Source organism: Amblyomma maculatum, unplaced genomic scaffold (assembly GCF_055883805.1).
Source record: "Amblyomma maculatum isolate TAMU_Amacu unplaced genomic scaffold, ASM5588380v1 scaffold_22, whole genome shotgun sequence".
In the NCBI taxonomy this organism is placed as follows: domain Eukaryota; kingdom Metazoa; phylum Arthropoda; class Arachnida; order Ixodida; family Ixodidae; genus Amblyomma; species Amblyomma maculatum.
The window spans coordinates 2,660,238-2,675,474 of NW_028146747.1; the positions used below are offsets into that span (position 1 = coordinate 2,660,238).

Here is a 15,237-nt window from a genome sequence, read left to right on the forward strand (position 1 = left end):
AGGAGCGCCGTTGGAGGTATCGAATCTGGTTGGTTAGGAGCGGTCTGTCCGGTCACCGTGGAGTGTTGTCTAATAGGGAGACTGCGTCAATTGCTTCGAATGTCTTGCATTTAGACAATTTAGCGTGCTTTTTTTCCCAGATCGACGACCGGGAAGGAACGAATAAATTGCATTGTTTCTGCCGAAGCACACTTGAGCACTTCCGCAAACTTATGTCGGCACAACACACCACGCTCACTTACCAGTCGACAGCGCAGCGTTCCGGCGCGCCCTGACCGCGCCGGCTGCGCGGCTATCTCTTACAGCGCCGCGCAGCGGGGAAGGCGTGACGTGCGCGCCTCGTCGTGTCGCGGTTGGTTCACTGATACCTCTCTCCTACGCCAGCCGGCGAGAGGAGGCAAAATGGTCTATAACGAGAGACCAGCGCGCAGTGTATACGCTAGAAGTTGGACGCGGCGCACGTGCCTTTCCTGTTTCGCGATCAGGCAGTTCATTCATTGAGCCAACCGCGATCTGTGCGGCTCTCTCTGGCCTCGCATACACTGCCATCCTCCCGAAACGCTGTTACAGAGCAGCACCACCTGCGTGATATTTTTCTCATCTCTCTCCCTAGCGTTGCGAGAAAGAGAACACATAAGTTGCCTGCAGCATTTTTATATAGAGTGGGAGAGAGAAGAGAGCGCGAGGTTAAGCGCCACGTAAGAGACCCGCCACGCGCGTGCGCCTCGCATCCGACAAAGGGAGAGTCTACGCCAACCTAACACGTTGCGCGTGTTTTGAGGGGACGACCGGAATTGAGATCTCGAAGGCGTGCTGACATTCCTGTTCAGTGTTCGTCGACCCGAGCCCACGGAGGCGGTGATTCTCTTCTTAGCGTCCGGACCCTCATCCGACTCGAGCCACGGACTCCGGGCCCAAGGAGCACCGTTCTCACCACCGAGAGACATGGACTACTCCCCCGTCAAAGTCATGCGCTACAAGGTAAGCCCGGACTGTATAGGAAAATAATTCGGGATGCTGTACACCCACCTTCTTCCAAGGAGGCTGGAGAGCTTCGCTACTTTCTTGAATTTCAGACTGTGCTTCGTTCCATAGCGATGGGATGATTGTTTCCACTGGCTCATCACGTATGCTAGTGGCCCAGTGTGTTATGGGATCTTTTTCGTTGCTTGGATAATATCGCCTCCTTCCCTGGCAACGGGGTCGCCGGTGGAAATGCGGTAATCGATACTCCCGATCTCAAGAGAGAGACAAGGACCCGATGCGCGTTTTCTTCCACATGATACGTCACGGAAAGAGGACTAACTCGTTATAAGCGCTAACTACATAGGATATGGGGATTAACGTTTATTATTACGCAGAAGAGCGGATGTAAACACAGACACGTGCTCTGCGCGCTTTGTTTACAGCGCCTGGCAACTTAATGGGCGTTTAAGGCAGCACATATTGGGCGTTTCCTCTTTACTCTTCGGGACGTTCGTTATTTGAAAAATACGGGGCACGAGTCTGTGGCCGAAGCTACAAATGGTAACCGCAAGATGTCGCTTTAATTCGCCTAGCAGTGAACACCACAGAACACTTTCAATTACGAATATATATTTTCCCACGTCTGAAAGCACAGTATGGCTGTGCATCAAATACATACTGTCAACACGATTCAAACAGATTCTATTGATTTTAGCCAATAACGCTTATTGCACGGCCGCTCATTTCTGGATAAGATCACTTTCTACAGAGTACAAACTGAAGGAAGAAGGCGCACGCGATTTAAATTTGCAAAATGACGAAACTGCAGATGTGAGCGAAGCTGACGAATAATTTAACATGAATATTGGCGATGAGAAAGATATGTAGGTTAAGTTGCTTCTCTATAGAACATAGAAGACAGTCTTGCCTCCTGTGAAGCCGTAATGATTGATAGGAACTGGTATTCTGTAACACAGCTGCTAACATGTGTCGTTGTTTTCAATTGCCTTGGGATTATGGATTAATTCAGCTGCAGCAACTTCAACCGAGATGGCGAGAAATGGTAACATTTTGTACTGTTTTTCTGTTTAGTAAACATATAGGTAGGTGGTAAGATGGATGGTGTAGAGACCTGAACTCGATGGAGAAAAAGCTGAGTCAAGTTTTTGTATTGCCGATGCTGTGTGCACAACATTTAAGTCCACCAACAGCACGTTATTTACTCATGTTGTGAGCAGCGGCATCATGTGTATACAAAAGTGGAAAGCATGATGTGCCCCTCAACCAATGGAAACTCTCCGTTGCACGCATAATAATGAATGGTACTGTGCATGGCTTAGTTATCAACTGTGCCAATCAAGAAAAAGCACTGCTTGCTTCAGTTCTTCTCAGTTTGCAAACAAAAGCTTCTGAATGAGATTTTAAGCTCAAATATAAGCGGACACCTCTATCGCGCAATTATACTATTTTTACGGACACCTCTATCGCGCAATTATACTAATCAGACATGGGGAAATGCAAACGCATTTTAGTAGCGGTAGTTCTTAACATCGATTGCCCGTGGCTAAGCAGAAAGGCGTGAAAAGCAAAGAAATGATATGGAAGATTTGAACACAGCGTTCAACAAAGCGATTTTTTTTTTCTTAGCAGTCGTTGGAATAGTGCTATGGCTCAGGAGGTCCGATTCGCTACCGTCGTAGCAGTATTTCTAAGGCCTATTTTCCAGGTCTTTCAGACGGAAGCAAACTGTGTTTAAACAAGAGCAGACGGGGAACAGGAATAAACGTAAATATGGCGCAACTTCGGTCGCTCTCATAAAGCTTGGAACAATTCCGCTGCATTATCTACCGACTGTTTATTTCCAAACATGACGTAAAGTAAATTTATCGCTCGCTAGATGCAGTATTTGCGCACATTCGTGCAGTGCACGGGTTCTTGCAGACGGCTGAAGACGCCAGACAGGTTTATCTCGGTACATAATAACTATGCGACGCCCGTCTTGCCTGTGTTACACGCTTCCTCCCGATTACGGTCCCTTTCCGCATAGAGGTGACGTCACCTCTCTGCTTCATCTCAGAGCAGTAACTTTCCATTCTGCCTGTTCCGCTTACTCTATAAATAATGGCAGAACAGGTCTGCGCTAAAGGAAGACTCGATAACAAGTCATATCTGCAGCCTTCTCGGCGTGCGTTAGAAAGAGCCGACCTTTGAGTCATATTTACGAATTTGATTTTCGAGAGCCATCCTGAACACGAATTAGCCTTCCTTCTACTCCCGGCAGGGTGTTGCACTGCATAGCACTTTCGCCCGAGACAAAGTGCTGTACTGCTTACCACTGCACCGCGTACTTGCAGAGAAGCACAGCTTACTCGAGCGCATTCCTTTGCCGGGGCCGCGTAGAGAGGCTTTTGCCTGTCACCTGAGCTCAGTGACCTTTCCCCTCAAATGATTGAACCAACCCGGCGCTGTAAATATTTTCAGAGACCTCTAGTCTGGTTGGGCAACGCCCACACGGTTGCGATATAGTAAAGGGCTCTCGCTAGCTGTCACTCCGAAAATCCGATAAAGTCGTGCACTCCTTCTTCTTTATTTGGAAAATCAGTTTTACGTGTCATAAGAAGACAGTTATGGTTAGGCTACGACCTTTCTTTTTTGGTTTTCTGTCTTGTTAAGTCTGCTTTAAAGTCAGGAGTCCTCAATGTCACGATGAATCATGTCAACTTCATGGCGCTTTAAATAGTGAACGTTTGTTGGATTTGACTGACCCGAAATAACAGAATAGTGCGGGAGAACGCGACACTGTATTGCGTAAAATTTCTCTCTATCCAACGTATTTTTTTAGAACACATGAGAATGCGTCTGCAGCTGCGCACGCAAAGCGCGTCTGCACAGTGTGGAATGCAGTTGGGTGCGAGACACTCTCTCCCTCATTAGTTTACTGTCACAGGACTGTCTGCTAGAAATAGCCGTTTGATGAAGTCCAAGCGGCGACACTGTACGACAGTATTGGAAAAAAGACACCGGCACACGTTGTTGACATGCAGACCTTTTCCATCGGCGCGAGCAGCGCTGTCTGTTGCAATCCAGTTCGCGCCAAGTGTGGCACTAGACCGCGTTATCTCGAGAATACGCTTTTATGATTATTTCTTGTGTTGAGCGCCATCCAGGCCCTCCCGTTTTCACATCCGCCTGATGACGGCTAGTGAATAGCAATTACAGTGGAGAGTTTCGTTCGTGCCCGAACCGGTATACGCATCCGATATAAGGCTCAGTCAGCATGCATGCCGAACGGCGCTTCGATCAACTATTGAGCTGCCTAATAGGCTTGTCGTGTATGGCGGGTGTGCTGCATCGATTTATGGTGGTTACCCGGCTTCGCTTTCAACTACTCATTTGGGTCCAATTGACCTCTGGCCCAGTTGGTGATGGTGCTTAATCGGGGCACAGTGCAAAACAATGAAAAACCAGGCGTTGTCACTGTGCCATTCTTTTCCTATGATTTGTCATCGTTCAGCACCGTCTGTTCGCTTTCCAAGATTAGGGATTTGATTGACGATCGAAATCATATCAGCATTTCACTGCAGATTCCGTTACTTCTTGAAAGGGATATCGGAAAGCATAAAACTCGCGTCCATCAATCACGTAACTAATTTCTTCTCAAAGCTGCATATCTCAAAAGTACGATGAAGCGAAATTCACTCTTAAACACATACCGTCTTTAATCATGTGATGCAAGCTGGGAAGACTGACTACGACGTTATCATAAGTAAAAGAACGAATTGAAAACGGAACAATAAAGCGAGAGTGAACAGGGAGCACTTGAGGTAACGCTGTGTTGTGCTTCGTTGGCCTAGACACACATCTTTCTACGTCTACAGCATATGTACAGACGTGGTCACAGGTAGACGAAGCATGCGTTTTCGTTCTAACTTCAGTCATACCCCCCTCCCTTATTCTGTTGGACATAAGAAAACATCATTTATCCAACTGAAAGAACACTGGCGTCTACAAGTTTGCCCTTACTACGCCTGCCAGTTTCAATAGGTAGAAATGTTAGCGGCAAATAACGCGATCCTTTTACTTCTGTCCACGCCGGTACATTCCAGTGTTGCGGCAACGTTTTATAGCTGCTTTCTGCCGCTGGTTGCCTAGGTTAGTGCTCCGCACCCGGTCTAGCTTTTCGTTCGGGGAGCGTCTGCCAAAACGACGGCCTGTAATGTCGCACAAGTCGATCAAGGACTGACCACGAAACGAAGAGAGTTGACAGCCCCCTCTCCCGTTTGAGCTTTTGATGCAATGAAAATTGAAGCACGCAGCTGGCAGAGAAGGTGACTGCAAATAGCAGGCTATATAATCAGAGGGTTGTTTCAGCTGGAATTGCGTTTAGTGAATAAACGACATCAATTAAGAAGGGAAAAAAGAAGATTCCGGATTCGCAGTCTCTTCATTTTCTCTTATAAGAGTAAAACAATGAAAACGGTAATGGCGCCTCACCCAGCATATTCGTGGGAGGAGTGTTTCCAAGCTCATGAGATCATATGGTCGTGACCACAGATTACGCAGTCATGTGAGCGTTGCTAGGTATTGTCGATCAGCTAGTGGAATGCCCAATGAAGACAGGAGTTTCATGCATTAGTATATCATTCCAATTCTCATTATGTGATCCTAAACACGTGGCCTGCTTTCTAAATTAATCAAAGGCTTACTGCTGATTGATGCTTACTCCGCCTTACTCATGCTGCAGGCTGTTTCCATGATTCCCACCTAATATTTGGGAATAAACCAAACAGTTTAACCGCGTACGCCTAGCAGAGCATCCTTGTCGTCTTCAGTCCCTGAATTCCGGTGCTGTTCACTCTTCAGCGTGAAAACTTTTATTTCTGCTTCTTCCCCCCAACTAACTATCGCTGCTAATAAAAACGCGAGTAAATGAAACTTAGGAATGATGTAAAATGTAAATGGTAGTCATGCACATTTCTCGTACCTCTCTGTCATACCGCGATGCCCCATGTCTTAACTGGGCTGACTATTCCGGCCGCGCTTGCGAATTTAATTTCTGTAGACATGTTGCTGCGTGGCTCCTTTTTTTTTTTTTTTACATTTTATTCCGTCGTCGTTATTATTCTACATTGAACGTTTTAACGGGTGATTAGCATTTCTCGAGACAAGTAGAGATCAGCGTCGTCTCGAAGCAGAAGACGAAATTGCCTTATTCCGTGCAAGATGTTATCTCCAGTCGTGCGGGAACTCCAGCGCATTCCATTTTGTTTTCGTTTCGGTTGTGAGGAGCGATAGCTATATGAGGAGAGAGAGTGAGAGGGCAGTTTCAACTGGCAAAGCATCATGGATTGGGAAATGTGTGTCTTGTTTGGATAAGCTTGTCTTGACTCTGCAGAAATGACATGGAAGTATTGCCATTTGCTTGCAAACATCTATAGATTGCAACGAGGCTCATATGCGTCGCTTTTACTCTCACATTCTTAGACCTCTCTGTTGCCACTCGGTAGAGTAACATATTTCTCGACGGCACTAAGAGCCTCACTCTTCTCGAATGTTAGCCTCGGAGGCATTTTTATCGGCGCAATCCTATACCTTCCTTTGCTCGTAAGACGACCAGCGGAAGTAGAAACTGCCTCTCTTTTTGCATAGAAAACGCCACTCGCTACAGCATAAATGCCACACGCCAAGAGAAATCTACGCATCTGCTATCATAACAAAACACGCTAAACGAGCGCCACGACTCACGCGTTGAGCTTCTATAGCCCACTTATCGCCGCGGCTTGTGCGAGGAGATAAAGGCCCAAAGAACTGCTTTGTATACGAACGACGGCAATACAGATTGGTCGCAGTGGTCACGCGTCTAGACGACGCGACGCCATGTTTCAAGTTCGCGCGTGCAAAGAATGGAAAGTTCTGAGAAGACACGCTCCCTATTTCCTCTCTCTTTTGCCCCTGGGGGAATAATGGATCCGACTTAAAGCGTAAGGGTCCTCGTTGGTCCTGTGACTTTCCGTCATGAACTGGGTCTCTCACACGTAAGAGTGCCATACCGTTGTTTTTCAGCTCCGCAGTGCATGTGGTCGCTCCGTGGCCATTTACCAAGCATGAAGGGAATACTTTGACATTTTCATGCATCCATATATTAGGACGGCGCTAAAAAAATTCCAAAGCGGGAATATTTCGCTTTGCGTTCACAGAGTTCTGATATTTCGCCGCCCATTGGAGGGAAAAGTAATGTTTCTTATATCCTTCCGTTCTTGCGACTAGAATGCGGTCCCAGCTAACCAGCAAGGAGTATTACTCGCGCCTGCGTCCAGATAGTTATAAAAATAAAGCTAAAGCGTTGCACTTATACAGATATTAAATTATGGAGCTGCCCTAGTAGTCAAAGCGCGCAGAGCAAGCGCAGACGTTTTCCTTGCGTGTTTGAACATTATTGCCGCTTAGAAATAGTTCGAGGTTTCAGTCGATCAACAGGAACCAGCACCCATCGAGGTTTAACAAAGCGTTTTTCTTTTATGGCCTGTGCAGATAAGCGGGCGAGCGGAGGCGCATGCGCAGAGCTCTGAGGCGACAACCAGCGGGTTTACGGAGCGATTTTCACGCTCGCTGGGAATCCTTCCCGAGCGGAGCGCATGCGCAGAGCTCGAGTGTGTGCAAGCGCGTGCGGCCTCTTCTGGGGTATCGAAGCTCGGGCGGGTGACGGAGCGCAGAGCTAAAACTCTTGTCGCGCGACGCTCCGCTAGTGCATCCGCTGGCCCTCAAAAACGCTCAGATCTCTATTTTTCTTAACGATATATGCTTCAACCTTTCGACCATTAATTAAGTTCTTGGCGTCGAACAATCAAGGAATCGTGTACGTTCGTTCGGTATTCCTAATTTTGTGGGTCAGTCCTCTCGCTCATCACACTGACGTGGCAGAGTCTGCTAACGCACGCGGGGCTCGTTATCGGCGCTATCCTCGAGAGCTTCTTGCGCAAGCAGTTTGCAACATCTCGACACATTTAGTTGCCGCTTCAGTTTCCTTGTCAGTTCTTTACCAGCGATACTTGTGTGCGTGTACTACGGAAGCGGCATGCAAGCGTCGCCCTTGCCCATCGGAGCGGAAAGAAAGCTCATTCACGCCTAGCCAAACATTTCCGCCAGGGTTCGCTGTGCTGGAAAGCGCACTTACTTACGGGTCTGCGTTATTTTTATTTTATTTTATTTTAATTTTTTTTTTTTTTTTTTTTTTACTGACGGCGCGCAACTGTCACGATATTCACTGGCAAAATATGTTCAAATTCATTACGAAGTGAAAGGAGCGTCGTTGAGCCCTTCATGGAGTTGGACCGTTAGAGGACGCGACTGAAAAGCAAATGCATGCCATACTGAAGATACGCATCCTGTTTAAGAAACAGAGCTCGTAATTCCATTGCAAGTGCATGGTTGTGTCCTGGAAGTTGTCAGCATCATAGAGCGGGAAAAACGAAACAGAGCTGGTGTTCGCGCCGACTTATTGAGGCCAGTTGCAATATGAACAAGCGTGGTTAAGATGTCATCGCATGGAGGCAGGAAAACTGAACGAAAATAATTCCGAAGTAGTTGGCGTACAGCCGGATGGAAATACTAATCACGTAAACTGAGACAATGCAACTGGCACTACCTGCAGACTGATGCTCACAGCCTTAGATTATCGCAAGGTCGGAAGTGTATTTTGTGTGAAGAATGAAATGGTTGGTTCGGGAAGGAACCGGCACTGATTGACGTAGGCAATTAGTCGGCTTATTCTTGTTGCTCGCCGATGTTCGCTGGACTAATGTTCAACTTTACCGCGAACGTGTTCTCGCGTATGCATCATGTCGTGCTCTGTGATTATCACCTTTCAGAATTGTTTCATGTGCATCCCTCCTGCACTAGCGTTGTCTGGAATTGGACGCAATCCCTGCCTCGTTCAGTGATATTCGGCAACACATCAGGCTACCAATCTCGACCGCCAGTTTTTGTCATAGCAAGTGATATGATTCGGTTGATGTACCTTGGGGCAACTGCATACATATGATTGAAGAAATAGTGGTGACAGCTGTAACAAAAGGACAACGGGAAAGACCTTATTCATGGCGCACGTTTAAGTTGATAAATACGAACATCGACCGCAATTGTCTTGACTGGCGTCCCAGTCGCGCAACCATCGATCCGACTTGAGTTAGCGAAATACAGCGGGGCACACTGGTTATCAAATCGACCTTGTCATCCCGATGCGCCGCGAAGGCCAATCTACATGAGGGCCAGCTGAACGACAGCTGTTTAACCAATATCGAAGGGTTCCAGTGGAATGTTCTCTGAGATAACAACGCAATCTTCTTTGGAGGAGGCGTTAACTCAGCGGCGCTAGCGGGCCGGCAATGTATCCTGCTTAGCATCAATCGAGTCCTCCCGATTCGATGGGCGCCAGGGAGGCGGGCCGCCCGACACGACGCCGGAAGTCGGCCAGTGCTCCCGCGGCGGCGTCCACCGCACTTTAGCGAGGACTGCGATCCACGTTGTGATCGATGCACGTACACACAGCATGCATGACGCTGGCTTCGAGAGACTTGTTCCGCGAGGCCAGTTACGTCGTTAAACGGGGAGGTTTGCTTGCGGAGCATAACGTTCACTGTAGCATGTCAGCCCTTCTGCGAGGGACCGTCTGGCCGTATACGGCGACGAAATTGAGTTTGCTGTCTGTGCGGATGGAGGATACCAGAGATCAGTCTCGACTTTCCTCGAGTGAAGCGGGCCTCGCGCCGAGGATGGCATGAGCGTTAGCCAATGTTGATCTCTCTTTCCGCCTTCGTGAGATGCCGCCTAGCTGCAGTATTCTTCACTAGAGAGACACAGAGTCGAGTCAATGCGTGTCTGTCCAGTCGGCTGGTACTTACACGTTGCAATCTCTTCCTCAGTGGAACTGACGAAAATATAAACTCAACTAGAAAATAAGATACGAGCGTACCCACAAGGCTCGTCGGAATATCCACGGAACTGTTTACCGTTGCTATGTTTTGTCCTGGATGGCTGCGTCTCTCTCTTTCATTTTTGCTCGATCTTTCTATTTCGATTTTTGCTCCGTTAATTGGCCTCCTCAGGGCCGAGGGTACAATGTCAGCGCTCGTTCTTTAACGAGCGACAGATGGTGCTTGCTTCCTGCCGTCGCCTGTGCGTATACGTATAGCGTATGAGAACTTCCCTTACGGGATCTGATTGAGGGTTAGCGTCTTGGCGCTAGACGCCGCCTCGACTGAGGCCGTGATCGCCCGACAGAGAGCGATGAACCGGACGCGCCGGAGGGGTTTCTACTTGGAAAGCTACTCCGTCGCATGCTTTGCGTGGCGGAAGTGGTGGCATTCAATTGCTACATGACGCATCGCGAGTCTGCTTCTTTCAGGTATTGGGGAGTCGTCTTCCTCGGCAGTATTCATACACTCCACCAGTAGTAGCGTACTTACCTCTGAAAATTGCATCGGGTAACGAATGTTCTTGACGCGACGTAACAGACGCTGAAGTGAACAAGCGACAGACACGTGTTTGCCTTCTTTATGTCTGTGTATGTAGCGCTCTGAATGATCCATCACCGATTCGTCCAAGTGTCCGCGTTAGTGTTGCGAAATTTTCAGAGGGCTTCTTATGTTTTTTTTTCTAACGCCAAACAATGCGCAGTCAGTGATCGCCATTGTGAGCGAAACATGGCCGAGCATTGATGGCTTGTGCGGCTTAACGAGGCCACGTCAGAAAACTGGGAGGACTCGGGTGACTCATTTGAGTTGGGAAAGTAGAATAAGAATAAACTTTCTATGGCTCTAGATGACTTGTACGCGTCATAACCCTTAAAGGCAGGGCTAAGTGAGCCCCTGTTCTTTGCAATCGCCCTCCCGTCTAAACTCTGTTTCGCGGGCTGTCCGCAGCACTACGAGAAGTAAGGGCGACCAGGAGAAATCAGGATTACGTTATTGTGCTCCCACCCCGCAAGCTTACAATGCGCTCTACTGAAACACAAACACGCAGTGTCGAGACATCGTGATTGGCCCAGATCGCCCTTACCTTTCGTATTGCTGGAAATAGCTTGTATAGATATACACAAGCTAGATAGGGCAGCCCGTGAGGAACAAGTAGACGCTTTCGACCGCGAGCCTCCAGTTGTCGCCTGATTTAGGCAAGCTTGGTATCGAGTTCAGTTATAGGTGATAGGGAGAGCTGTGAAACAGTTTTCGATGATACAGGAGGGGGATAATTGGGAACGCGTTTGTATTTAAAATACCTTGCAAGCTGTTAGGCCTTCTGGGGATACACTGAACCAGAAATCACGACGAGCCGAGATAACTTCGGCGCACATAATCCGGACGCGACAGAAACTTAGCGAAGAACTGCCACGTCGTCGGTACATGTTGTGGGCTCAAAATTCAGCGGATACTTACGTGGACGATCTGCACGCTTTGTGTACACGATATGTAAAAAGATTGTGAGGCGATTTCATCGCAGAGATATGTACCGCGTAATTAAAAAAGAATAAAGAATTGGCGGTCTAGTCCGTGCTAGGTCTAGATTATTCTGCTGGAGGAACACATGCATGCTGGCCCATGTTATGTTGGCATAAAGAAAGCAATGATGGTGAGGAACCTTAGTTGTAATCGCGTGTGTGCTGACGTGCTGTCGCGCTGCAGGACAACGAGTAGCGGCATGCGATAATTAAAGTAACATACATAGTTCATACTGCTTAGATCGACTTGTCGTCCAAAGATATAATCGATACAAGATACGCTTCTGGTAGTTGCTTGAAGTGGGTTATTAGCAGTTGTGACCCCAAGTACTTCGCACATATATACGACTGACAACCACTGCGATTCCTTAGCGCTGCGGGTCAAGCCAGTCGAAAGAGTAATTACTTCTAAGGAACGGAATAATTGTAGTATGAGGTCCTCCTTGTAGGGCTACTGGAGGGTGATTGATCGAAACTTGTTTTGCTGATCATCTTGTAGGCGCGCTGAACTCTAACTCGAGACAATACATTAACACAAGACAAGACTGGTGCGTTAGTGTTAGTGTGTGGTGTTAGACTGGTGTTAGTGAATTGTCTCGAGTTCAGCGCGCCTACAAAATGATGGAAAGCCAACTAGCCGCCATTAGAGCACTGCTTGTTTTGCTGAGTAAATTTTTTCTTTCCCCGGGACACCGCTCTGAGAAAGGAGGGGGCAACTTAAGAATGAAACAGATTGCACTCGTCTGCCTGTCAGGAAAAAAAGAACACGCGAGCAACGGCCGACCTCCATGAATGAAAGGTGGCTGCCCACGCGTACGCTTGGCGTATCGGCCGCGAGCAGGAAAGCTGCGCCCATTTGCGTAGCATACACTCGCATTTGTTTCTCGCACGACCACGTTTCTCGTGCCCCCTCCCCTAGACAGGGTGTGCGCAAAGCTCGAAGGAGCCTTTTATAGCGCCCGAGGGCCGGTGCGGAGGGTGCGCGCGGCTTCCCTCCAAGCGGCGCGCGATCCGCTTCTAGGCCGACGAGAAGCTATGTTGATCGGCGAAACGAGTGGGTTTGTTTTGGCGGCGCTCTCTGCTCTTACGGACGCAGTCTCTTGCTGCTGGGGATATTCGATTTCCCGTTCGCACAGCAGCGGTGCCAGAGGCGTGCGTGCCTGATAACAAGGAGGGTTAGAAGGGGCCTTCAATCCGCGTTTTCTTATTTCGGCATCCCGTCCTTTACACGGAGAATCCATTGGCTGTGGTGCACTAACAAGCTGGAGTTGAAATAAATAAGTACACCGGGGCTTTGCGTGTAGTGTGCGTGAAACAGCGGCTACATTTAGAATGCATTATAGAGTACATTGTTCCTGTTTATTTATTACATTACCCTCATGGCCTGTGGGCATTACAGAGGGGGTGGAAATTATAATCAAGAACAGAATGAAACAAAGTGCCTGAATGACAAATGTAATAAAAGAACACTAGACAAGTCAAACAGTGAACTGTATACCACGCTCAGGAACAACAACAAAAAAAAATTGCTACATGGTCACGTAAAAATGGTTACAAATGACAGACTTAAACGACAATGTGTCTTCAATTGATGTGATGGAGGAGGGAAGGCGGTACCACTCTACACTTGTCTTGGGCAGAAAAGAATCAAAAAGGGCATTTGTTCGACAACAAGGAACGAAAATTTTATGGCGGTGATTTATGCGAGATGATACATACGTAAGGTTGCGATATAAGTTCGAGTTTCAGGAGGAATTGTGAAAGAACACTTTATGGAATAGACATTGACGGTAAAATTTTCTTCTAACTTCTAATGAGGAAGCGGGGGGGGGGGGACTGATTTTATTTTGCCAACTTTATAGAACCTCGTTCTTGACGTCGTAGGCTGTTAGTAGCGGTACACCACACAGTATAGCCAACGTCTTACTGACTGCATGTCTGCCGCATGTTTGTTTTGCCCTCGGTACAGCTGTCCCATTTATGGCTGAACTCAGCGATGTTTACTTGAGGCCTGGCTGACGTGCTTTTCAAAGGCAGCAGGCAGTCACAAACACTTTGGGCTGATTTTATGCTGTTCTGTCGTTCTCTAATGAATCAGAACTGTTTCAAGCATGTCTGTTAACAGATGGGGTCAGGCCATAGTTTTATTAATATTTTCATGAGAGATTTGGTTTGGTTTGGTTTTTCAGATTTAACGTTCCAAAGCGAATCAGGTTAGGAGAGGCGCCGTAGTGGAGGGCTGCGAAAATTTCGACCGCTTGGGGTTCTTTAACGTGCGCTCACACCGCACAACACACGGGAGCCTTGCTTTCCACCGCCATCGAAAAGCGGCTGCCGCGGCCGGGATTCGATTCCGCATCCTTGGGCCTCAGCAGCCGAGCGCCCCAACCACTGCACTACCATTTTCACGTCTATTTGGTGAATCAACTTGCCGGTTCGTCTTGAGGCTCGCAGTACAAAGAGACGGATTTCCTAATTCACATCCCCCGGAAGAAGCTCTTTAGTGTTCACACACACACACACACACACACACACACACACACACACACACACACACACACACACACACACACACACACACACACACACACACACACACACACACACACACACACACACACACACACACACACACACACACACACACACACACACACACACACACACACACACATATATATATGTATATATATATATATATATATATATATATATATATATATATATATATATATATATATATATATATATATATATATATCGCATTGCTGAAATTAAAACTATTCTTGGTTTGGCGCGGTTCTGCGCGAAAGAAAAGGGGCCATTCACTTTGAACAAAGGCAGTCTAGCAAAAGAACGCGGCCGAGGTATGATTACGAGGACAAAGCCTCGTAATTCAGCGTTACCCTATTCAATGCTCGTATTGAATGTAAGGATGGCCTTCCGGAGTAAAGAAAGACCAAGGAAGCTGGGATAAAAAAAATGCCAGTCTACGAAACTGTTTCGCTGTTCTAACAAGCTTCCGGTCCCCCCACGGTGCTCCGCCAAACTCCGTGGCGCCATCGCCAAGAAACATAAATAACTCAGTGGCTAAAAGCAGTTTCTCGCTATGGTCGTTTGTTTTGGAAGTTCCTGTTGTAATCGACCGATCTCATTCTTTAAATTCTTCACTGGCAAGAACGCCGAAACTCTGCGGCGTCGTCTCAGTACCGGGAACCGGTTCCCCGGACAAGAATATAAAAGAGGGCAATTTTTACTGAAGTCTGCGCGCCGCCGTCTGGCGCGAGCAGCAGGGAAGGCTCTCCGCAGCACCCGTCTGCGTTTGTCCGCCGGATAATCGAGCTCGAGGACGATCAACCGCGAATTGTTTGCGCTTCTTCTCAGCAGTACACTGTTCAACGTTGCGCTGCACGGTTGCGGAAATGCATCTTTTAACGCGGGAGCGTGAAAGTTTGCCGAAGGCCCTGAAGTTTTGACGACGACATTCCATGATTGGCCAGCACAGTGAAGACGTAGCAGGTCGTCACCTCATTCAAGTACCGTTGAGAAGGGCCTTCTAAGAAAAAAAAAATTATTTGTAAAAAATAATAACAAAGGCTGATCGAGCTTCGAACCGCTGCCCTTTTCGGCTGCAAGCCAGGCGAGCCGCACAATTAAAGAGCGTTCCGTAGTGCGATAGCTCAGAGGCCTAATTCGCCCGCCTCATACCTACAGTGAACAGTTTCCATGCACCACATTACTATAGTATTTAGGTAAAATTAAAGCTACTAATTATTCTT

The 15,237-nt window shown here is 47.7% G+C and overlaps 1 protein-coding gene across 1 annotated transcript in view; it reads left to right on the forward strand.

Moving 5' to 3' along the window:
• Nucleotides 1–412: 412 nt before the first annotated feature.
• The window catches only part of LOC146171485 (sodium- and chloride-dependent glycine transporter 1-like), a 155,423-nt gene continuing 140,598 nt past the window's right edge, over nucleotides 413–15,237 (forward strand). Inside the window, exon 1 of the mRNA XM_084586506.1 lies at nucleotides 413–981. Within this exon, the coding sequence (XP_084442632.1) occupies nucleotides 946–981 (36 nt within the window). The 5' untranslated portion in view covers nucleotides 413–945. The remainder of the gene's footprint in view (nucleotides 982–15,237) is intronic.